The 25797-nt window shown below is 42.1% G+C and overlaps 1 protein-coding gene across 1 annotated transcript in view; it reads right to left on the bottom strand.

Annotated features, from left to right (window-relative positions):
- The window catches only part of LOC309586827 (ephrin type-B receptor 5), a gene marked incomplete at its 5' end in the record, with an annotated part of 58098 nt that extends 50369 nt beyond the window's left edge, over window positions 1–7729 (bottom strand). The window contains one exon of the mRNA XM_082304375.1: window positions 7636–7729. Within this exon, the coding sequence (XP_082160501.1) occupies window positions 7636–7729 (94 nt within the window). The remainder of the gene's footprint in view (window positions 1–7635) is intronic.
- Window positions 7730–25797: the final 18068 nt, after the last annotated feature.

Raw genomic sequence — 25797 nt, 5'->3', positions numbered from 1 at the left:
CTCAAGGCCTTGTCCAGTTGAATTCTGAATATATCCAAATATACACAGACATTGTTAGATAGGGCAAAGGGCACTAGGGCAAAAAGTAACATTCAGAGAGTTTGCTTTGCTATGCTGCTGAATGCCCCAAGGCAGCAAAGCTCTCTGGCTTAACAGACTTCTTGAAAAGAACTGAAATATTACTGGGCTTATTCTGCCTTGTATGATCATGCCTTGAACATGAACAAGTAGGAAGACTGCAAATACTCTCTAAGAGGGCTGGAAAGAGAAAGCATTCTCTGGGCTTGTGCAAAAGTATTGTTAGGGGTTGCCAAATCCAGTAACCTCACGTAAGCAAGGCTGCTGTGGCTCCATGTCCCCAGGTCCAACCAATAGCAAGGTTGAGTGGGTATTCCCAATAGGCACACACACAAACACATGCAGGCACTGCACATATACACGTGGCCAGCCACAAAGATCAACACAGCAGAAACACTCACCAGTCATGCAAACAGCAACAGCACTACCAACAGCCTCATCCTGCTCCCCTTTCTGGCTCATCAGGATGAAGGTCTGTTAGTGGGAAATACATATGCATTTATATACAATATGGATCCCTGCAATAATTGTCCTTAACCATTCAGTCTCCAGTAGCTGAGAGAAATGGTCTGTGGTCTCCCCATTTGCTGGCACTTGTGCATATAAGCACCTGAAGCTTGCAGCCCCGCTCCTGTTCCTAGTGAGACACCCTCACTCACTGATACATCCCTTCACACACACACACACAGAGGCATACTATGGATCCTCTACTAACTGGCCTTAGGCATGCAGTCTACCCAGCAGCTGGCCCTGGATTCTTGTTCTTCCAGGTTGCTGGCACTTGGACATGTGAGCCTCCAAGGCCCGCAGCCAGTTGCTGTAGTGCTGCCCCAATCCACAGAACCCCACTTACACACACAGAAACACATGCACAGGCACACACACTATGGATCCCTCCAGTAACTGGCCTTAGACACTCAGCCTACCCAGGAGCTGACCCTTGGATCGTCTAGTCTCCGTTTGCACAGAGATACACAACATACAGATAGGACTCACAAAGAACCCCCAGAACTTCTGGGGGTCTCCCCAGTAGTTGGCCTGGACCTCCTGATCCCCTCAGTAGATAGCTCCTCCAGCTGTCTCACTCGCAGAGACACACACATACAAACAGGTGTCTCATTCATCCTCCAGACTCTCTGGTCTCTCCCTGGCTTCCTAACCTAATTACTCTACTGACCAGCTAGTCTGGCTTGGTATCTGCTAGAGATCACAGACTCACGCATATAAGCTCGCTCGCTCCAGTTGCTGGCATCACAGATGCACAGATCCTATGACCTCTGGTCCAACTTGAGTTCCTGGCACTTGATTTTCATCCATTCCAGGCTCTCCAGTTGCTGGGAGCACTGACAGATGGGCGCCTATGACCTGTGGTTCAACTCCAGTTGCTGGCATTTAAACATCCATATACACAAAATAAAGCCCCCTCACCCAGGTAACCAGTGAAAAATTGAATTTAATAGGAAGATCGGATAGACTATGGCAATGAGGTGCAGGTCAAGGCCTCACAGGCATACTGACCAGCAGCCTGTTTACACAACTGGCCCCTTATCTCTCTATTTTCTCACACTTGATCCTCCCCAAAACTACCTTGATCCCTCTCTTTCCTCACCTATAGTTTCTCCCCTAAACAACGCACAGTAAGTTTTGCAGAAGCCCCAAATGATCTTCCCTACATCCCATAGCAAGTCCCATGCCCCTGTTGGCAGTAACCCCCCTCAATCTGCAAGGTGTTCCAGAGAGCACTTCCATTGACTTATCTTGATGGGTTCCCTTCCCACTCAATGGGCTGATCACGCTCCTATGATAACCCTGGGAGAAGCTGGGTCACAGCGCTTATTTCTCTATTAGGTTATTTGGGTTCCCCTGCCTTTCATTTTTCCTCTCTGCTTCTTTGCATGTGGGAAGATGAGCCTTTTATCATGCAACTGAACAAATATATTTATCTATGTGGGCTACCACTTGGAGACAGAATACAGTGAAACCTTTGGGAAGCCTTAAATACACTAGAACTTCTTCCAAAACTAAACAGCTATTGTGGTGAAGTAAATAACAGCAAATATCAATGGCTAGTTGTCGAGGACTAACCAGAATTGTCTCGACATTGCCGTTCTACCGCCATCTTCTGGGTCCGACATCCAGCCCCCGACGAAACCACCACAGCCCATGCAGAGACCAGGACACGAAAGGCGGGACCATGGTCTGCACGCACGCCTGCGCAGACACCAGGGCGCGAAAGGCAGAGGCCAGGATGCGGAAGGCAGGGCCATGGACTGCACGCACGCCTGCGCAGAGACCAGGGCGCGAAAAGCAGAAGCACAAACTGCATGTATGCAGACCTGCTCTGCGCATGTGCATGGCCCTATAAAAGGACCGCGTGCGCCTTTTGAGGTCCTCTTTTTCTCTTCTCGTCCTTCACCGTGCACCTCCTTGGAAGCTGCTCCTGCGGACACAGAGGCTGGACCGACTGGACCTTTGATCGACGGGACAACGCCGGACTTGGAGTGGCGGTAGCTAGTTCCCCTACGTGGCTCTTTTCTCACCCGCCTGAGCACGCTCTTTCTATTTTTCTCTCTTTTCCTCTCTCTCTTTTTTTTCTTTTTTTTTCCCCCCCATCTCCCTACCCGGTCCTCACCCCTTCGTTCGCCAAAATAAAGTCAAAAGGTTGTATGGCATTTGACCTCGTTTGCATCTTAATCTCGTCCTTGGGATCGTATCGAAACCTCTCCCGACATTGGATCGGGACACTAGTGACATATGCAACTGTAACAAGTATTTTCTTTTTCAAGAATGAGGAGTTGATGAAACAAGTAAAAAAGCAAACAAAAATATCCAAAAAATCCCACTTGTTCATAACTATTTAATACAAAGATCGCTGTTTTTTTAACAAAAAAATGTATTTTTTACAGTTCAGCTATGACTTAACATGAAAAAACAAGCTAGAGAGTCATAAAATATGCCTCCTAATATAAGAGAATATATACAAAACCAACGTATATGAGACAAATGAGTTTGATTTTTTCCTTGGATAAATCTGTATTGTGAAGTCATTCCTGCAATGAATGTTCCTGTATTACTGCTGTACTCATACACAATTAATAAAAAAAGCTATTTGGAGTCAATGGGATACGTATTTAGTGAGTTCCGTGAAGTAAGGTATTTTTTAACTACTTGCTATGTCAGAGCAAAATGCTGACACTATCAGAACATCGAAGTTGTCATCCGCATGAAGGAATTCTCACACCCCTATCAGGAGTTATGTACCATCTGTGAAAGAGAGAAATGACAGCTAAATGGTCTAGGATATGGAAATACACAGCTATTTGCAAGGTAGCACAGCTTTTAAGCTTTATGAGTGACTGTGTATTTTTCTCTTGATGTCCCCTATTCTTTTGTTAAAGCTCTAGGGAAACTGCCAGGATTAGCATGTTGCACTAATTCCTCTGCTGATGTCAGGAAATGCAGACAACAGGAAATAAAAAAAAAAAGACATGAAATGCTTAGTTTCAACTTTGCATATGCAATCAAATTAAATGATATTCTACAACTTTCCTAGTAATACAATGTAATATGTATTCTTCCACAGCTTAAGAGATTCATTCTGCAAACACCCACTATGGAGTCTACAACTTATCCAACTGCCACTGCCATCAAACTGGCTACTGTTGATGACAGTACAGTGTGATTTGTAAAGTTTATCTATGTTTTCTTGCTTATTTTTTGTTTCGTAAATATTAAAAAGTGAGCTTGGGTTTTCCAAGGTTTCACTGAACCATATACTGAAAGTCCCAGGTACTGTATATTACAAGAATGCTGTTCCTTTTCCTTGAAGCTTTAATTAGCTTTGAATAGAAACAGTGTTAGTTGCAGCATGGATGGCCTCTGCTGTCCTACTGGCCTCCAAGCAGCAAGAGCTAGCCTGCAGCTCGTGAACAGTTTCAACATAGGGCTATGCATGGTACATACCTGGGAATGGGGATGTCCTAGCACAAGGACTACAGAGTATTCTATTAAGGGAGAAAACAAATCAAGTGGAGCTGCCAAGACTGACCAACAGGGTAACTCAGACACCCCTCCCCTTACAAACAAGCTGCACATCCAGCCCAGTCCCATTCACCTTCTGAATGTCTACAACAGGAGATTCCTCTGCCCTGGGCTTTCCAAGTATGTGGCAAAGATTTTGGCATGCAGGGAAGTGTCAGGAAAGAACTGGGAAGAACATAACAGAAAATCTTTGCTAGGATTTTAATAACTCATGTGAATCACAAGCAACTGAAGTAAAAAGTTAATTTTACTTTTTTTTTTCCCTGAAGTAAAATAACATCCATTTAAACCTCCCTTTGTACATAATAAAACAAAAGGCAATGGTGTTTTTTACTGTGAAGATTACCTTTGAGGAAAGTATAGTTTTCCTCCACTTCAAAGTCAAGCCAATTTGAGCAATCAATACATTATTTTCAATAACTCAAGATGACAACCAGCTAATAGAAAAGACAGGGGAAAAAAAAGGGAAAAAAAATAAAATAAGAATGCCTGATCTCACAACGCTTTTCTTGCATATTCCTTTTTGCCAAGGAGACACTGTTAATACAAGAAGTTTCTACCAAAGCAAAAGAATTATCCTCTCTATATCTTGAACTTCCAGAAGATATTTAGAAAGGCTGTCCAGCCATTCTGCAGGCTGGAGAGTTTGTTGTAAAATAAATGCAGTCACTCACATGCAGAACACATCATTCCTTTGGAACGTATTTAATGAGCTCTGCAAAATGAACTCGTGTGTTTACAGCTGTAAACATTTATAACTCAGTCAAACCAAAACCAATATTCCACAGAAAATTCAACTCTGTGCCCTAGTAAGAGCTATTTCATTAGCAAGTTATCACTTGCTCTCAGCTATTTTGACTGTAGCCCAACAGGCATTCTTAAATTCTATGCTTCACTAACTTTTACAATCAGAAAGGTTAACCTACAAAGATGTTAAATGATAAACTGTAGACAGTAATTACATAAATATACAGATACTCACAGAAATAAAATTTCTATGTATTTATGTATTACTGAGAAAAAGGAAAAAATCTATTTCTTTCACCCAGCATGTCGCTCAAAAATAATGCTCCCCAAACCAAAACCCCAAAAACCCTTGCAGAGCCATAAACATTGGGAAATGCAATCTCAATGAAAACTTTTGTGCAATTTTGTTTCCTTTTATAAAGCTGAAATAAGTTTACAAATGTCTTCTGTTTCCAAAACAGTTTTCCTTCATGCTTCCCATGCAGGTTTTTTCCTAGTCTAAAAACTGTGTCTGGAAAATTTTTGACAGACACGCTCATTCCTAGTGAAATCAGTGTGTCCAAGTACTAGATCTGTATCAAATAAGTTCAGCCTAAAGATTCCTTTTTATGCACTAAAAACAACAATAACAAAAAAAAAAAAACATTTTCAATTGCTTACAAGAGCTTCTTTACTTCTGAGTCATGAAGGGGTTTAAAGTCCCATTATGTCCTGTAAAAGGGTACTGCCTTCCTTATATCCAAAAAGCATTCTGCATAAAAAGTATTTGCTCTCTTCATAATGCACAGAAAGATGGGCATTTGAATACTTTGGCTACTTTTCTTCCCCTTTCTACAGCTTCTACTTCTTTTCTTAACCATTTACATTAAGGTTTTATCAACATTGTTTTTCTCCAGTTAGAAAATTTCAAACAAAGCTTAGTTTGAGACAAAAAGTGAGACATTCAGACTGTTTAAACCTACCCCAAATGCCTGAGAAACACTTGGAAGAAAAATTACCTTGATTGATTTTCCCACTCAGTCAAACGTCTTCCATTAGAGACAAGACGTATTTTAGACACCACCTAAAACTTCTAAGAAACCTTACAAAAATTGAAGACCAGTCTGGATATTCCCCATATTTTTAAACTTAAATTTGAACCCTGAAGTTCAAGTTTCTATTACATACACTAATGAGTCAACAAAATGGCCGTGGGCCTTTTTTCTTCCTTATGGATAACTCTGTAGTGAAGCAAAGCTTTCTACACAGTTATCATCAGACTTTCCTTCCCCTAATGCATAATTTTTCTTTGCCTTTTGACCACAACAAAAATACTTACCTCTGAGATGCAAATTAGCTTTGGAGTGCAATCCTAGGACCATGTAGTACAGTCACAACGCAAGGTGCTGACTCCCCTGACTCTGAATTGAAAGTTGAAATTCATCTCATGGGCACCTTTACTACTTCATCTCCATAGGCAGCATATTACTGTCCTATTTTAATCCAGGCAATTCAACCATGTGATCTGTGAAGCCATATCACACAGTGTTTTCTAAATTCTTTTATCTCTACAAACTTACAGGAGTGATCACTGAATTCCAAAAATGTCAGTTCCTACAGACATCACTGAATTACTTCATATTTGCAGAGAATGGACATTTTCTCTCCCTTTTCTATCTCTGTTCCTCTATCAGTTACACTAAGGAATAACATAGTACTTTGTAAAATAATTTTTAAATCAGCAATTAACAGAATTGCAGAGGTTTAAGAATTTGTATTATCATTTTACAGCGATTATTTCCTCTCTGAACTCCCTCCCACTCCATTCCCCTCCTATTAAGAGAAGGGATGCTTTAACAAGCTTTCCTCTTCATTATTAATAAGAAAAAAACAATCTTTTTTTCTTCCCCATCTCTACCCTCTTTTTCTTAAATCTCACACTATTCTCCTTTCCCTCCCTCTAGGTCTTTCCTTCCTTGTCTCCCTTTGATTCCCCCTCTCCCTCCTCTCCTTTTTCAGAGGCTTTCACATATGCAAGAGATGAACATTCATCACAAAGCAGCGCAGTTCATTGAGCAAATGTAGCTGCAAGGATATTTCTTGGAACAAACAAGAGGATTGTTTACAATACCTCTGCCCTTCTCTAACTCTCTCCCATAGCTCTCATCTTATCTCCTGCTCTCATCACCCTCCCTCCTATCATCTGTTCTTTTTTCTCCCATTTTCTTGGCCTCTCTTTTCCCCAGCCCACCTTTTCGCTATCCTGTCTCCACTGCTCTCTCCGGCCTCTCCTCTGCTGGCTCAACAGAAACTGCCTCTTCTTGTTAGTGCAAATCATTCTCTCCATGTCTATTACATGAGGCAAGTTGTTAAGATGGCAGAGACAAAAATCCCTGATTTCAGCCCACTGAATGCTGCCTTGTAGAACAATATAAACATTGAGAGATTGTTTCACAAAACAAACATGGTGCAAGAACAGGAACACAAGAATCAAATACGCGCAAAGCATGAACAAGGAGCTTATTCCTGGGGCAAAAAATTTATTGAGACTGTCACTTCTGAGATAGCTAGTAGAAACGTTCATCAATGGTCTTTCATAAGCGGGTTTCCCTGTCCCACCAGAAACAATACTAATGTCTTTTTACAACTCATGAGATAGTGATCAGCCATCAAAACAGAAAGACATATGCTCATCTGGACTAGGATAAGCACACTGGAGAGCACACTTTTTTTTTTTTTCTCTAGAGAAAACTTTGTTAAGTCATTGCATTATATAAAATCTGTTCTTACCTTCTAGCGAGGTGACTAGATGAAAGAAGCAGACCATCCAGAGCCAAGCCATTCCTGCGACTCTTCCTGCACTGATGCCAGCATTAGAATCCATGCAGATTCTCTGTAGATAACACCATCTCCAAAAACCACACACCACTCCCTTGAAATGGTCAGAGATTTCTTGGACTGTTTTAATATCTTCCCAAATCAAAGCACAGATGCCTTCACACAGAAATACTGATTAAGAAAAAACAGAAGGTAGAAAGAGAAATCAGGTCACAATAATACAGAATTGGCAGTTTTTATATGCTCACTCCATCATTTACTGCTTCCAAGATACAGGTGAAAAAGAGCAGCACAGACCCGGTATTTACCATATACCCATACCTCCCACCCCTCAAGACTTCAGTCCCAGTTGTTTTGTACACTGACGGTATATACAGATCTTGAGACGTTCATGGCATGAGTGACAGTGGGGTTCCCAGATCAATGTTAATCTGTCCCACAATATAGGCTGTATTCTTACTTAAGTCCTGACCCTTTGCATCTTTGGCAATGTCCCTTGGAAGGTCTCCATTCCACTTCCCCTGTATGCTTTCCAAATTCCGTCTCTTATAATTGTACTTTCCCTTTTCAGGACTCTGCAGGGCAGGAGCCATGACAGGAGAGTTTTCGCCATTTATGATAATACAGATCTACACTGCTGACACACTTGTAATTGCATTTCAGATGCAGGCATTTGTCCTTTTAAGCACATGACTACAACGCTGTGAAGCTGGACACTATTTTTTCCATTAATACGTCGCAGGTAAGGAAGCAAATGTTGTGATATTTAAGGTCAAATAGGGAGCCTGTGTTACAGCCAGGAAAAGCACACAACTCCAAATTTATTATCTTAAGTGGGAAAAAATCCAAACAAAACCAAACAAAACTCTACCACCACCATTAAGAACCTGACATAAACGCCTATCTCACAGTCAGGGAGCAGCATGCAGCCTAATCCAGCACTGCATCAGATCAATCCAGCACAATAATTTTGCTAAGCAAGGTATTTCTGGCTCCGTCTGCCCAATTCTCAGCCCACCAGAGAAATATCATGGCAATATGTAGGCTACATGCAAAAAGCCAGTATGTTTTCTTTCTTTAGGTACTCTTTGCAGAGCATTGAAAACACTTCAGTGTCTTCAGTGAGACAGTGAAGCGTAGCTAAGGAGAAAGAAAAATGTCTCAGGCAATATAGAGAAATGGCTCAGTAACTTGGCTGAAATAGGGGAGAGTTGTAATTAAAAGGGGCAGCCTTACTGCAATTATCTGAAAACCTAGCAATGGGGGATTTGAGCAAGTTCGGCGTAGCAGAGAAAAAAGCAGCCTGGGGAGTAGGAGAAAAGGCAATGGAGTGAAATCTGATTTGCTTTACTCAAGAGGGGGAGAAATTACTGGACAGAATGCAATAGTTCTCTCTTACACTGCCCCTAACGAGAACCTAGAGCACCAAACACAGATGAACCAAGGGCACCCTGGGTATCACTAAAACGTAAGGAAACTAAAGGGACCTCAAGAAGAAGCAAAAACTTTGATTCATGATTTATGAGAAAAGAGAAAAATAAAATCAATTAAGTATAACTGAGGAAAAATGAAGATTAAATGAGGGGATGGATGTAATACAGGTACTGAATATTAGTTTATAAAGCATGTATACACCACAGAAGAAAAACCTCACTGGATGAAAGTGTATAAAGGAGAAAATTCCGGGCTGAATGATCAGAAAACCCTTTTTTACAGAAAGAACTGTCCAAGCATATAGCAATGTTCTCCAGAAACAGGGCTGAAGACTACCACCTGAGCCACCAAAAACAAGACTGGGTACACTGGAATCAAGCCTGCATGACTACTCTACCTGGAGACATAAATACTTAGCATTTGTACCGCCAGTCAATCTATAACATTGTAACATCTAAAAGCCTTTTTTTTTTGGCCAGCCAACTCCTGAGAGATGGGGACTTTTAAACATTCATTTTGAAGGCAAATAAATGCAGAAACAGAGGTGAAACAAACTGAAGAAAACTTTCATTTCATTCAATGGGACTTTAATCATTTACAGAGGGTTTGAAAACAGTCCACAATTCAGACTTTCTCAATGTCACATAACTTACGAGTGGTAGAGCAGGAAACAGAACCCAAACATGCTCTGGCTGCTGGATCTCAGGCCAACGTCTTGCAATTACTAGGTAATATGTAAGGAGGAAATCAGTTTGCTAGCACAAAACAGATATAACTAAAAAAACCTCTCCTACCAAGAAGCAGACACAAAATCATTTCTGGCTCCAAGGAAACCAATTTTTCTCCTTCCGTCCCTACCTGCACATCTCTCTTACAACACCTGTTCAGCTTACCCTGGTAGACCCCGTATCCCTGCAATCTTGCACTGCTCTTCATGAGGCATCATACAGCCTTTGTCTGGATTAGACTGGAAAATTATTTTTTCCTGAAATAAACTGTGGCTAAACCAAAAAGCTGGTTTTGATTTAGCAGATAAAAAAAGGTAAATCTGTCTTTTTTTTTTTTTTGATTCTGCCTCTTCCACACCTCAGTGAAAAATGCTTACTCCACAATGAAGGGTAGAGGAGAACACTATGGAAGCATTTAAGGGAGAGTAGGAGGGAAGCACTAGCCTCTCTGAATTAAAGAGTACCAAGCCCCTAAATTGCTAACCACTGCCCTGCCCCTCCCCCCAGCACTTGATGTGTGCACAATTTGACTACACCCAAACACACTCATCTTTCTTCAGTTCTCCTACTACTTCTTCCCTACACCAAGCTACTTAAACAGAAACCTCAAACCATCCCAACTTTTAAACCACCCTCTTCTCTTGTCCACACAAGCACCTTTCCATGGCTTCTCAGCTTGTTACTTCTTCCAAAATCGCTTTCAGACAGATTACCTCTCCTTGCTACAGAATACACTATCCCCCATTCTCCTCCAGATCCAGCTGCAAAGTAATACACCTTCCCTGCACAGGATCCTTCAACAAACTTCCTTAAATACCCCTTCTCGTCCTCTGTCTCTTCCAGCTACACAGAACTTGCCACCCATGTCAATCCTTCTTATGCTAACCCTTCCATAAAGGATTCTATGCCATTTTTGGGCATATACTTCCTTGGCTAGTGGAATGATCTCCAACTCCTTGGAAGTCCTGAAAATCATAAAGCATCTGAAAAGCATAAAGCATCTGAAAAGCATGACAGTTCCTGAGGATCCAAATGTCTTTTAATGATTCAACCCTATAAAACAGTGACGATCCCAAGCAGTCTGAAAAGACCAGTTATATATTGTCTTTGCTTTAGTACCAAGCTCCAAGAGACGGGAGGTGGAACTCTCCAGGTTATCTGCTTATGTTATTCACCAATGCTATCATCATGATTGTTTACTTTGGCACCATCACTGTGGTAGCTGGATTACCAAAATTTAATTATGTTCAAGAACCCAATAAGAGAGATGAATACAATCATCACCAGTATTTTCAAGAATCCTGGTTTCTTAGCTGAACAACCAGCGAGGGAGAAGAGGTCTTCAGGAAGCTTGTCAAGATGAGTTTTGAACATCTCCAAGGATGGAGATTCCTCAGCTTCTTTGGGCATCTATTCCGGTGCTGAACCACTACTGGGGATTTTTTTTCTTCCTTATGTATAGCTAGAATCTCCCTTGCTCTCTTCTGTTGCATATCTCAACAGAAGAGAGTAAGCTCTTGCCAGCATCTCAAAGCTTCTGCTACACAAGACTGCAAACATAAACCATTTCAGCTGGAAAGCCTTGAATGCGAAACAAAGTATGCCTGGCTTAACTGTTTACAGCCTGTTTCTTCTCACCACATGGAGCCAGTGCTGCAATTTCTCACTTTTTCTGAACGCATTCTTTGAGTGGGAACACTTTAGTGCAGTCCCCAGGCAATTGATGCTCAGTGCTACAGGATAGATAGTGATAGTGCTCCCCTATGTACTAGGACAACTGACCCTTGTACAGGCCTGTGTTTGTGAGATTTCTGTCATAAAGGGGGCTGCTGTGTGACCATCTTGTATCTAAACTGTGGCAAAAATGAAGTATTTCATGCAGCCAGTATCTCTGCAGCAGTTTCCTTATGCAAATAAAAGATTCCCTCAAAGTTCAAGCACTGTCAATGATGACCCCTGGAGAGCTACAGGGCACCAGTGTTGCTGAATGGGCCGGCATTGATTCAAAATTCTTTTCTATCAGTGCATATGTTTTTATCAGAAGGGAAGCAGATTTCGTCCTAGGTTTGTGTAGTCACTTATTTTAGAGCACCCCAATGGCATAGGTCTTGAGTCTTGATGGAGGTGGTCATGCACATGACAAACCTAAAAGGTATCTATCTCCTTAGAATGGACTGCTTTTTTTCTTCTGGGTTTGCCTGGCACCCTGAGACTAATCAAAACCAGTGACAACTAGATAAACTGTATTCATTCTCTGCTGGCCACAGGTTCTGCTGGACCTAAGCTTTAAAGAAAACCCCTTGCTTTCTAATCCTTTTGATTCCACCCACAAATCTTTAGACAGGCCTTCGCTGAAGCATGTTCTGGCTTAGTATACAGACAGTATGTGGCCACAGATCAGAAAGTGATGCACATTGACCCTATTCCCCTCTGACAGACACCACCTGCAGAACCTGACATCAAATAGCAGTTAAGCATCCATCTGAACCATGCACCCGTCTGGGTTCTGCAGGAGGAATTCAGGCATGCCTTTAGGATTAAGAAAAAAGCTAGGATTGTTCAGGCACTCCACAAGCCTCCTGGAGAAAAGATGAGGGCCTGACAGGTTCTTCCTCTCCGTGAATGGAATGTAGCTATTTCTTTGAGTTCTGTGAAATTAGAGCAAACCAGAGGCAGCAGGAAGAACTATTAGTCCCATAGCCCCCAAATCCTACAGGACACCTAAGGTCAGTTCCAATATTCTGTTCCCTAAAAGCTGACAGGAGCTTGATCCACGGCAGAGAGGATGCTCCATCCTGCACTACTTTGTAGAAATCCCAACTCTAATATTGGTCCAAGTATCTCATTCCCAGGATGCATGGAGGCAAATGGAAACAATGGGGCTCCCAACACAATCTAAAAATTGTCAATTCTTAATCAAGAATTTTGAACTTGCAACAGATTTGAAATTATTTCTATGCCTGTGCAACAAGTACTTTTATGTATTTTAAATTGTTCTACTAATAGAAGCTGAAATCGTAACAATGTCAGATTTCTACTCTTTCTATTCTTCTTAACTGTCCCAAGAACTTTGCCAAACCATCTTGTTTCCTCCCACTGGAACAATGCTTCTTCCTCCTTCGTTGTCAACTGACTCCTCTAGGCCTGTTTCACAGCTGAAATCATTATATGGGCTTAGTTTCCATCTGCTACACTTGATTCAACAGATTTTCCTCATATTTCTCATACTTCTTCCTCACACAAAATAAATGCACCTCCAAAATTCTTCAGGGCAGAGAAAATGCTGTACCTTTGCAGGCACAGTCTTTCCTCCTCTTGCACATTTTGCACTATGACTCATAACAGCTTAATATTATCCTCAGTGAGAAAAGATAAATGAGCACAACATCTGGGAGAGTCAATAAACTACTATTCCAATTAATTTGTGCTGCACACTGATTCATCACATTTAGGCAGAGTACAAAAAGTGGAATTAATACTACTTCTCATTCATGATAAATAGGGAACCATGATAGTGCTATACATCAAGCAAGAGGCCTTCCCCCTTCCTCTCCCCCCAGTTCTCTCGTACTATCATTGCTCCTTCACCACTGAGATGCCCTTGCAGCTACGGTCACCCATCTCACTACGATACATCTCACAATACTGTTGTGAAAAGCTGTCACTCAATGCCTGCGCGACATTTTTGAGCACGACATAATACTGTTTACCTTCTTTCTAGGCAATAATTGCAATAACTGCTATTCATAGAAATCTTTCTACACTCCAAACAGGAAGTGAATGGGGGAGAGCAACACATAATTTGTCACTCAAGGTTTTAATATTATAAAGTTAATATGTTTTTCTTTAGAAAATTTATCACTGGGGCACATACAGCAGCACAGAGAAATGTTTACTTAAATAGATAAATCATTTAAATAGTTGCTGTATATCCTTTTACCCTCTGTTACTATTTGAGATTACTTTGAATGACTCCAAAATACTTTAAAAATATCTGAGAGGACAGTTGAATTTGTAATAAAGCCTTGTGGATTTTTTATGGTCCGTTCAGTTTATTAATTTAATTTTGAGAGAAAGGCTCTAGGTGCTAATGTATAACTAAGCTTAAAGGAATTCTTCCTCAACAATATACTTCATCAAAGATTTCCTCTAGCTGGCTTGATCATTTGTTTCTTGCTGATTATCTAAATAGGGCTGTGTCTGTGTCTTTTGGGATTCTTTAAGTTAACAATGACAATCCAAAGGTTGATTTTGAATGCTCTCCAAAGAAAGGGATTTATTTCCTTGTTTACCATGGAAACACCCGGAGTCTTGAAGCTCATCTTCCACGCTCTGATTATACCTTTCCTAGTGGGATCCAAGTTAAGAACTTCCATAGCCCTTAAAGGGAAGAGACGCTTTCATGAATTTTTATTAAGCCCTTGAGGCTTGGATAGAGTGCCCAAGTTAGAAGCATAATCACTCAACATCTACAGTCAGTGGACTGAGCTGAATCATCCTCAGTAGGTACCTAAGATCTTCACTAATTAAAAAAGAGAGCTATGGACAGCTAACAGCCCCTTCCATATGACTCCTTAGCTGTAGCCTAAAGGTATCTGCGGAGATTCTGAGCCTTTTTGCTGTCTTCCAACCCATACAGGTGGCCACGTTAGCATTTCTTTGGACAACCACAGTGCTTTCCTTTAAATCTCTCTTTTCTGCCATGACACATATACTTGGCCAGAGAAGCCTCACAGCTTTGCTTGTGACCCCAGTTTATCTTCCTAACCAAAATTCATTCACCGCTGCCCTGTGTTTCCGCAGACTCTCTCAATGCCTCCCCATTATGTTTCTGCTATACCTAAGAAGATGGACACTGATCTCTTGAAACTATTGCAATGTTTTGGTTTTTTTTTTTAATTAAAGATACAGATTCTTTCTGCTGCTTATTAGGTACTTGAATCACATGCATATTAAGTATGACAAAGCTCCTGAATAAAATCTCTTCCCACCTCACAAGATTTGACTGAATTGACAATTTTTATAGTGATTTGTGTACTTTTCAAAGAAACATTGGTAATTATACTCAAGTTTCTAACATTAACACCTGGAAGCAAAATCCCAGCTCTAGAATATTAATAACATTATAGAACGAAAAATGTGAAGAAATGCATTGTTGTGTATATGTTATCCATCACTTGCCTGATAGAAACTCACCTAAAAAATAATAGGAATAGGAGTGATACAGAAATTACTCCCTTTGAATTTTCATACAGTAAATAAAGGAGACTGCAAAAATAAGAGGGAGAAAAAGAATCAGCAGCTGCCCATCACATTTATCTTCTTTGATGGAAAGAAAAGATAACAGCTCTATCTTCTGGGTATGGTTTCACTGTGCTCTTATCAATTTTACTCTAATTTCTCAGGAAACTTCTCTCAGTACAACTGTACACAGATCCTTGCAATGCACTTTTATCTATGTGGAAATAAACACGTTTTCAACTTCAAGTATGATTTACCTTTAGCAAGTATACTTTTATCTGTACAAAAGGAAGACATAAGGCTTCAGAGAGGAAAAAAATAGGTAATTTAGAAGCTCTGTGGCACAGCAGCAAACCTTTCTCAATCACTGTGTAAAAGGTTGTATTTCCAAAATTATAAGCACAGAATTTTATGTTCAGGGGATTTGACTTAAGAATCCCTGAAGATGGCCACACGATTAACTTCTAGATGAAAAAAATCTGTGGTAGCAAAAATTCTTTGAAAATTGACGTTTCCTTCTCTGGTACAACTGGCAATAGCTAAGTTTAAGCAAATGCTTCCAATTGTACAGTAATTTTATGATAGAACAAGTTTGAAAACAAGGAAAAAGATGCATATTATTTTGGCATTAAAAAAGGGAAGGCAAATAAAACTTTTTCACAAACAGTATTTAAACAAAGGACATGTGATGTAAAGAGTGTGTCCCTAAAATCATGTTCTCATCTACTCAGCAATGCTGATCTTCCTTCTTTTTCATCTGAAATTAAAGCTTTATTATATACCAAGTTCTGATTGCTGATGGATGGAAAATGATAAACAGGCCAAGCACAGTGGTAGCAATGGCCAGACAAGCAACGCCACAAATCAGACAAATAACCTTGACATTTGCTGACCAAGTGTGTGAGAGCATCTGCAAATCGGCATAGACAAACCAAGCACAGAGCTGCAAAAGGGCCTTAAAGGCACTTTCAGGACACTGGAAAAGAAATCAAGGGCCTGAAGCATTGGGTGGGGGGGAAAGTGAGAGTGGCTTACAAAAGTAAGATATGGATAAGCCTAAGAAAAGGGATATTTTATACTAACGCTGTTTCTTATTTTAAATTAAGAATGTAGCCTTACATGGCATGTCTAGAAATATCTGAACCAAGATCTATGCACAAACACTCAAAACATACAATGGAGGGAAAAAAACACACTGAGAATACTTTTCTTAAACTGCTGTTTGCGGACAAAAGTTTGCAAAGCCCTTTAGTAAGGACTAAGATTTTCTTCAGCTGCAGTAAAAATGTTTATTTTTTGTAAAACTATAATTACTGTCTTCATCTCTAATTTTGCTTTTGACTTTCTAAGGGTTTTACAGTAAGGAATACTTAGCATAAGCAGAAAATGCATGCTATTCATATTCACAGTGTCCAAACTTATGCTGTCCATTAGGAGACAGTGGCAGCAACGGTTAAAAGATTATGTTCCTCTTCTATGGGAATTCCTTGCATTATGAAATTGCCTTTCATTCCATGAGAGAAACTGACATTTCAAAAGAGACTACAGAAAGAACTAATAATATTAAAACACCTTCATTTAAGTGCTGCTCTTTTTATTAACCTCCTTTCTGGCTTCAAGGAGGCAACTTGGGTTTTCAGAGAATGTGCTTCATGATTTAAGGGTTAATTATAACTACTTTTTTTCCATTTTAATCAGTTTCACAGCCTTGGGCTGTCACAGAGCTTGGTTCTCAAATTGCTGGCTGCATGCATTTGCAGATAGAGGCTACTTTTATTTTTAAAACTATTTAATTATTAGCATTATTTATCATCACTGTTTTTATTCCTGTTAAAAGAAGCAAGGAAAGAATGCTTTTTTGTAAAACAACAAGGCAGAAAAGCACTGAAGCATAATCACTTTACTGACTTAATTGCCCTGATCTTGCTGTCCAAACCTCCTCCCCCAGCCCCACTCCATGCAGCTGACTACCAGCTAGCTTCCATCCAGTTATACCCCCACACCTATTGCAAATATCAGTTTTTGAGTTCATAAGGTTGCCCTAACAGAGGCCTGCAACATAGCATTTTCCCTGAATGGAAGTGGGAATAAGAAATTATCTTCAGTCAAGCTGATTCCCTTAAATTTTGCTGACTGCACCAACAGGCTATACAATACGCAAGCTTTAGCTCCAGCATGTAAATTAGAGCGTTTGATGTGGAAATATATGCACAAAACTAGGAAGCTATGAGGGAGAGAGAAAATGGCTCAGAGAAGAGTTCTACCACACAGTTTTCATCCTTATATGACCACTGTTTGCCCAGATGGCAATTCTGTCTGTTGCACCATTAGTTTGAGCCTCATGTTCCCATCAGGCTCTGAAACACTACAAAACAATCCTGCACTGCACTGATCACACTCCACAGAACTGCACACCGACACTAACTACAGTCTGTCTACAACCATTTTTGCAGGAGGTGTTACTGCACTATGCAGTAACAAGCAACTAGGGAGCTACCTTGGCAGCAATCTCTCAAGGCACAGTAAGAACACAGAGACAGGAACTATGAGACCTAGAACTTATTCTGGGAAAACTTTAAGAAAATAGATGATTTCTCCAGTTTTGCTCTCTTCAGTTCCAGTCTCCAAATCCATATTCTTCATCCAGACTCAGTCTCCTTCCCTCATAGTACCTTGGTCTTGTTAAAAATGACTGAACTGAGCAACAAGAACAGAGAATATAAAGGTCCTATTCAACTTCAGAAACACCTGACTTCATCTTTAACACTGATTTTCTTTTACCTTTTGTCAATGGTATATAGATATTTTTTAGAGGACAACATTAATGATTCATGCTGGTTCAAGGCTTAGACCAGGCTCTCACTTTGATTTTGGGAATCAGGTTGCCCAAAATTGACTTTTGCCTAGGAGAGGGTTGAGACAGCAATGAGGCAGAAATGGCAGCTTGAGGAAGAAGAGTGAGATCAAGGCTGCAAAGAGGAGAGATGACCTGAAAGGGAATGACTGAGTGGAATGATTAGCTGAGTTCAGTGAAGCATCGTAGGGAGCCCATGTGTAGTGAAAGCAGGTTAGAGAGCCCCACCAAAAATTTGAACTTGCCACTGGCAGAGCCTGCAGAGCAGCCAGTTCCATTCTCAGGTCCTTCCCTCCTCCTCCATCCTGCATTTCCAGTTTGTTGTTTCCACCCTCAGGAAATAGGAACATTATGTGCCACTAATACTTCAGCAGAACAGAAAAAGTTTTAAGAGGAAAAGGGAAGGCCAAGCACGTTACAGTAGAAAGATATTTCAGGCTCATAGCATCTCTTTCTAATGCATATTTGTACTTTTTCTTGTGCCAGAGATGAAAGCAATAACATATAAATCTCAGAGCTCACCCTGCCTCCTCTGTGTCTCACAGGCTTACTTATGTTTCAGTGTAAATGCTGGGGCTCACTGCTCTTGTTACAGCCACGTCCAACTTCAAAACCAAAGGATTACACCTAACGTGGAGCAAGTACAACACACCACTTCCTTGCCTTGGATACCAACCAGTCTTGGTTGTAATACAGCAGATCCAAGATGCATTTTCTGTCAGGAAGGTAGTCCCTCCCCAATTGCTTGTGAGACTGTAATAATAGAAACTAAAAGAGGGGGATGGGCATCTTTATTTAGACAACATCTGGCCTACAGTCCCCAGTCAACTGCAGGATCTTTGTCTGCATATTCCTTTAAGCTTTCCTGGTTATATTTTTAAATGACATAAGCGACAGGGCTTCCACGTCTTTCTACAATCTACTTAGACCCTTGCTGGAAGAAAACATGCCTTAATACTGAACCTGAAACCATCTACTTTGGGCAATTTGAGCCAGCCCCATTGCCTAGGATCCTGTCAATAGTCTCCCAGCTACTACAGATACTCCACAGCAATGCTTTCACAGTCATCATTAAGCTAGTTCTTTTTAATAGCATGTCAAAAATTCCCCATAGTCTCCTAATCACATCTGTTGCTCTTCACTGAGCTCCCAGTTCATCAGTGCCATGGCAGAGAAGTTCACACAGCCAAATACAAAAAGCCCATGTGCATTTGGATTAGTGCCGTAAAGTCAGAGATTGTCCAATATCGACACCACAGGTTCAGAAGCACAAGAGAAAATATAGTAGAAAACACTGGGCTGATCTGGTATGATCTGGGGAAGAAAAATCAAAGCCTTTTTCAAAAGAATCATCTAAAAAATAATTTTAAAATAACTTTCTGAGTAGGAGTTATTTTACCAAAGAGAGTAAAACTTGCTTTAGCTTAATTCTTTTAAATAATTGAACATTTTTATTTTTACTCTGTTTCCAAAGACTTGATTTGTTTTGTTTTCACCCTGTCACTGCACACACTCTTTTGGGGGTAATTCATTAGACAGAATCAAAAGAATCTATTTAGGAAACAATTCTTTAAGCCAGTCTCTTCAGGTAACAGGGATCTAGTCACTAATTTGATTTCCTTAGTTGCAGGAACCTGCAGCTCTCTGAGACCATCCAGAGCCACTGCTAATTCAAGACGGGTAAAATTATCCATGAGAAACATGCAATTGTCATCACGATTCTTCCAGTCAGCGTTAGGAGGCCGTTTGACTGAAACAAGGAGCACGTCATGCATCATTCCCATTACGTTATTTCAACAAATATCTTTCTGGTGCTCAGCCTGGGGCCCTGAGCAAAAAGGTGCTACAGTAAGGCTCCAAAAGAAAACTAATTACTCTTCAGCATCTGACTCCACATACGTGTCCCAGCAGAACACAACACCAAGACACATGCAAACTACAGAACATTTCCTCTGTCAAGCCTCTATCTATCTGCTAGATTTTAATGGACTGCTGATTTATATCAGGTCAGCACAATTTGTTCTCAAATCATGTTGTACTGCACCCTTACCGATTTCTAATACGCTTAGATACTGGAGGAGGAGGAGGCCACTAAGATCCTCTCTGCACCAGTAATTAAATGAACATTCGTCAATAGAACTATTCTGTTCCTGATATCGTAATGATGGCAGTGATAACTGCCGATATGGTGGCCCCTTTATGAACAACACACGCTCCAAATGGGATTAGCAAACTCACTGAAAAGTGAAAATGCCAGTACATATTTGCATTCCCATTGCTGCTGGCACCAGCTCAAAGCCTACTGACATTAGCAAGGGAAAGGACCATCTGAGAGACAACTGCAGGCAAGCATCCCAATCCAGCTGTGTTTCCAGCAGCTTCTTCCTGGCTCAAAACCAAGAAGGAATAATTTCAAACATCTTCCTGGTGCAGAAAGCATTTCAGAGTCTGCTTACTGGAATCAAATTGATCCTAGCTGTGAGTGAAACTTAACATTTGGAAATTCAAACAGTTTATAAACAGTTCAATTTGAATTTCCAAATTGAAATTATTCAAAACCTGCCCAGAAATCTCTGCAACAATATCCCTCTTGTGACATCCCACCCTCTCCTTAAAGAATAGTTAGGAAGATAAGAGAGTTCTGCCAAGGAACCCTGCTTCCATTTGTAGACATCCTCAGGATCTGAGAGAACCTGTGGTAAGCCTGATGCTAAAGGCCTCCACACAGGCGTCTGTATCCTACACACTGCCTCTGAAGTGGTCAGCTGGGCCAAATAGATTCATATCATGTGAGTGTTTTACAGTAAGTGGGAGAGAGATCAGGTCATTTAGGGAGCTTTGAAAGCTTTACAGTAACTTGGAGGAACATCAGTATGCTAAAGCAGAAATAAGTTACAAAGAGTCAGTAGTCCTCAGTCTCTAGCTTGTAGGGTTTAATTACATGACTTAGACACATTGGATATTTCCCAGAGACATGGCACAGAGAAAAAAACTGCACTTGGAAACTGCAGAATCAGCAGAGGAATCATTTACTTGGCAAGCTCGGGGAGAAAAAAAACGAAAAAGCCTGTCTGAAAATGAAGTCATATATGTTTCAATATACAGGTCTGGGCTGGCAAGAATTTCCATCTTAAGGTGAACCAAGACCTTAAGGATCCAGCCTTCATATGTAAGGCTACAGTTTTCAGACTGGATAGGCTGTGTTCTTATAGTATCCAGCCTCTTCTCTGCTCCCAGGATAGCACTTTTTTTCTCCTCTTTAACCGTTGTTGTGTGCATACATGGGCATGTGCATGTATGCATGCATATGGGAGGGGGTGTGCGCATGTGAAACATTTGAACAAAAATTTTCCTGACAAGCAAGCCCTGAGTAGCGGAATGCACAGGGGCCTCTGGAGGCATGGAAAATTGAAACCAGTGACTAGAAGAGCTTGACTTCCAAAGCTGCTTCTTTTTTCAGAAGCGGTCTCAAGAACAGTCTTCAAGTAGCACCTCCATGACAGGAGCATCAGTCTGCTCCATGGTGACATTTTAAGAGGCAAGACAGCGTCTTCTGTATAAAATATTGTGCTAGTACCTCCATAAAGTACGCACTGTTTAATTTATTTTTTTAAACACCAGATGTATTAACAGTACACTTAAAATACTATTCCTGGTGGCAGAGGAATATTTTTGAAAGCACAACACATGCTTCTGAGAAGAAAGTACTAGTGCAGTTCTTCTCTTTGTTAAGTTTAAAACTCCTTGTATAAATCAAATGCGAGAAGAGTGACAACATGAAATCACATTTTCTTACTCTGCAGATTTGCGGCTCACATGTCAGAGTACCGTGGCTGACATGAGTAATTAAGGAGTTTTCGTCCTTTTTGGGGTCTGTTTACGTAGCACAGTTGGCACTACTCGAGGCAGAGAGCTAGTTTGCTGCTGTACAACATCTACAGAATTATTTAAAAAAATATTTTAAAAAGTTATACTTGTGTACACCCCCTGAAGTCCATGACACTGCACGGTTGCCAAAGAGAGCAAATATGGAGAGAAGAGCAATGTCCAGCCCAAGACTTAATAGGCAGAAGCTAATTATAAGGTTGCAAAGAGTTGGAAAACTGCTGAATTTGTTGAGTCAGTAGCTGGAAAAAGTACATTAACTGTATTGCTGTTAGATGATATAAAACTTCCTAACAAAATACAAATTCTCCTTTTTTTAAACAGTAAAATATAATAGTAATATGGTATTAAAGCAGGTTTAAGAAAAAACATAAGAGAAAATAATGACAAAATTATTTGAGGCTCATCAGTTTCCTCCTAAAGCTTTAATCAACTTTTCTCTTCATAGAAATGAGTCTTTCAGCTTTTTGAAAAAAATCATTATATGTTTATGACTGAGAACAGCTGATCTGGAATATTCTTAACAAACACTTCTTCACAATAGCACCCTTTTTGGGTGATATTGCCATCCTTTTTTGGTGGCTAAACCACTTTATAAAGATCTAGCTTGACCACACATACCAGTTTCTGCTTTTTCCATCTTCTATTGTTCGCGTGTGCAGTATACATACGCAATATGGCCACAGAAATGAGAAATAAAAATAAACTGGGCAGCCTTAAATGTGCTCTAAAAGTACTTTGCACTCATCTGTAGGGACTTCAGGAGAACTTTCTGCACAGGGGCTGCTGAGGGATAATGCACGGATAACAAGGAAAAGCAGGTTTAAGGGGGGGGCAGACCTACAGAAGGAAGTGTTCCTGAAGCCAGAGGAAAAGCATGCATAAATCTCATACCAGTGCACGTATCCAGGGAAGGAGAGTTGACCACAAAGCAACTCTATCTTAATGGAGGCACACAAGGTAAGGGGTGAGAAGCTATGATGATTCTCTGCATATGGCAAATGCAGTATCAAAGGGGAGAAGGGGAAGACATCTGCACCTAGGCACAAAGAAGAATGTACACAGTGAATTTGTATAGGCATAAAGAAGACAATTCTCAACGGATTGAGGGATCAGCTCTCTTGTCAGACACATCTGCTGACAGCCTATGGGAGCATGCTGGACAATAAGCAGCTGTCTCCTTGGAGCCACCAGCTGCCTTTCCCCCAAAAAGCATTTACACTGTGTCATTGGTCAGCCTGCAAGTCAAATACAGAAGGTGAAGTGAGTAGCAGCCCTGGGCAAAAGAAAAGAGAGGAGACATCTCTCCCCCAACCCCCTCCAAAACCAGCCTCTATAACCCAAGCTGTTCTTGTCACAGATAACAGCTTGGAAGAGCTGAGAACCTCAGAACAAAGCAAGAAAACATGCCTTTCTGCAGGGTGTTGGTGATTAAATGAGAGAGCATACAATCCTGCTTCATACAAGCTCCAATGCCCCAAAGTAATGGTATTTCCAAGTACCAAAACACATGGCCAGAGAAACAATTCTGTGCACCTCAGTGCAAGCACAAGAAAGTCAAAGAGGAGAAAACTCATGAGACAAGAAAAAGCGTTTAGTGGCTAGAGGGGCACACATACATGTCAAGGAATTAAAAACAGCACGTGTCATTTGGCTAAGAGGACGTACATGCAAAAGGCAGTAAAGAAAACGATGCAATTACGTGCAGTTATCTGAGGCTTGCCAAAACACTAGCAAAATAAACCGAAGTGGTGCAAGGTGTCGAATTTAGGGAATGAACTTCTAAAGAAAAACAGATTTTTTTTTTCAGCACAGAGATTGGGTAACATCAAAGAAAAGGGATGATTAGATTGTGGATTATCTCTTCCTTTCCTGCTCCCAAAGAAACCTCAGCATTGGCATTATTTCAAACTGGGAATGAAGAAAGACCTAAAAATAGTCACTAAATCTTGTATTAGTGGTTTGGGGCAGGTGGATCAGCTGTGACTAAACAAGAGGTGCACCCACGTCCAGTTTCCATGTTTCTGATTAGAACCTACATAAAAAGGAAGAAGGCAGCCTCCCTTGTTCATCCCAGCTGAGGCTGCAGATCGGTCTCTGTAACAGACGTGTCTGGTGGCAGCTACTCTTCCCACTCTCTTGACTTTGTTGTTTCCATTTGCCCTCTCACTCTCCTTCGTCATCAATCTGCATGACTTGATATCACTGCTAATGAAGGATGCCCCTTGGGAGATTTGCTTCCCCATCTTTACTCTCTTATTTCTAGAACTTGTGGGGGAGGCAGGTGGTATTCACTCTTCTCCCCAAGCACATGAGTGTGGTAACAGCAAGAGAAACTTCAGAGTAAGTGAAATCATCTCCGTGGATCCATGAAAGTCAAATTTAAAATCACCCATCACAAGAGCCCCCCCCCCACATTCACAGATTTATTTAGCATGAGTAGTAGTAACTTGCATCATCTTGAAAAATAGGTTAACATGGCTTTTCTCTGCCACAAGTACTCATACAGCCATCTGTCCTCCACAAGAGCATTAAACAACCCTACCCACAGAGAAGGCCACAAAGCCGTCCTTGTATCTTCCCTCGAGCATCAGGAACCTACACCAGCATACATCTACCCCTGCCTTCCTGCTTCAGAGACTTCAAAGGCAGCATTTAACTATGGCTCTTCAAGGAGCTAGAGAGACAAAACCAACACGCATAGGAGCAGACCAAACACACCATGCATGTGTGGAAGATATCTGGTTTTGATAGTAATTTCTGTGAGCAGAGAAACCGTGACCCGATTTCATACAGCGTTTCTCCCCTTGGCCACACACGGCATCTGACAGGAGAGGTGCGCTTGGGGAGGCTCCTTCTAGGCACTCCGAGTCCAAGTAACACAGCCTTTAAACAGCAGACACCAGGAAAGGAGAAAAAAACCCACAACTTTAGGAGTTTTAATCCCTTTCAGAAGCAGTACTCGCTTGTTCTGTGTTCCCCCGCCCCCGGATGGCAGAGACCCGAGGATGTCCTCGACCACGGCTCTCCCTCAGGTCTCTTCGGCTCGCAGCGCCCTTCCCCGCCGCCCCGCTCCCGCGCCACAATACCTTTTGCAGGACTCCAGCAACACCCCCTTCACTTCCCAGCATCACTCAAGCAGTTTTCGCAGCAGCCCTTCCCGCTAGCGCCGTGCCGACCGGCCTCCCGGCATCAGAAAAGTTGGACAAAGACCATTTTCACCGTGGGAGTTACAGCATCTCGATGGGCCAGCGCCAGGTCCCTCTCGCTCTGCACCCACTCCGCTTTGTCCCCCGGCCCCGGGCACAGCCCTTGGCGCTCGATAGATGCCTTCGACACGCCGGATGCCTGCCAGCAGTCCCGATCCCGGCGCTCCTCTCCAGGCCCTTCTCTGGGAACGTTTTTTTTCCTCTCCTCTCCCCGCCCAGGATCCCTCTCCTACAGGAGTCTCTCTTCCTCCCGCTTCCTAGGATCTGCCTTGTCCCTTTCTCCGGGCTCCTCTCTCGCTCGCTTTCTCTCTCCCCTCCCTCTCCCCCTCGCCGTGCCCCTCCTCCTCCCCCCCCCCCCCCCGCCCCGACCTGCTTTCCTTTGCAGAGGCCCAGCCCGGCGCAGCAGCACGCCACGGCAAATGGGGCTGGGGGCGCTGCCGGATCCCAGGCTTCGAGGCGGCGGCAGCCGCTCCTGTCGGTTCCGCGGCGGCCACCATCCTGCCTCCCCCCCCGCCGGCCCCCTCCTCCCCGGCCGCCGCGGACCCCCCTCTGCCGGCCGCCGCAGCCCGGGCTCCCAGGGATGGGGAGCGGGGCGCGGAGCCGCCCCCCTCGCACAGCCGCTCCGCTGGGCGGGCCGCTGGGCGGCACCGGCTCCGGTCCTCGATGCGAGCCGTTGCTGCTCAGGCTCCTTCCCGCCTCCCCCCACCCAGCGGGGGATTCTCCGAGCGGGTCTTCCCTCGCCGCGGCGTCAGAGCTGCGGGCC

Source organism: Platalea leucorodia (genome assembly GCF_965183815.1).
Source record: "Platalea leucorodia genome assembly, chromosome: 2".
In the NCBI taxonomy this organism is placed as follows: Eukaryota; Metazoa; Chordata; class Aves; order Pelecaniformes; family Threskiornithidae; genus Platalea; species Platalea leucorodia.
The sequence above is the reverse complement of the archived record's forward strand: the minus strand, read 5'-3'. Positions and strand labels throughout refer to the sequence as shown.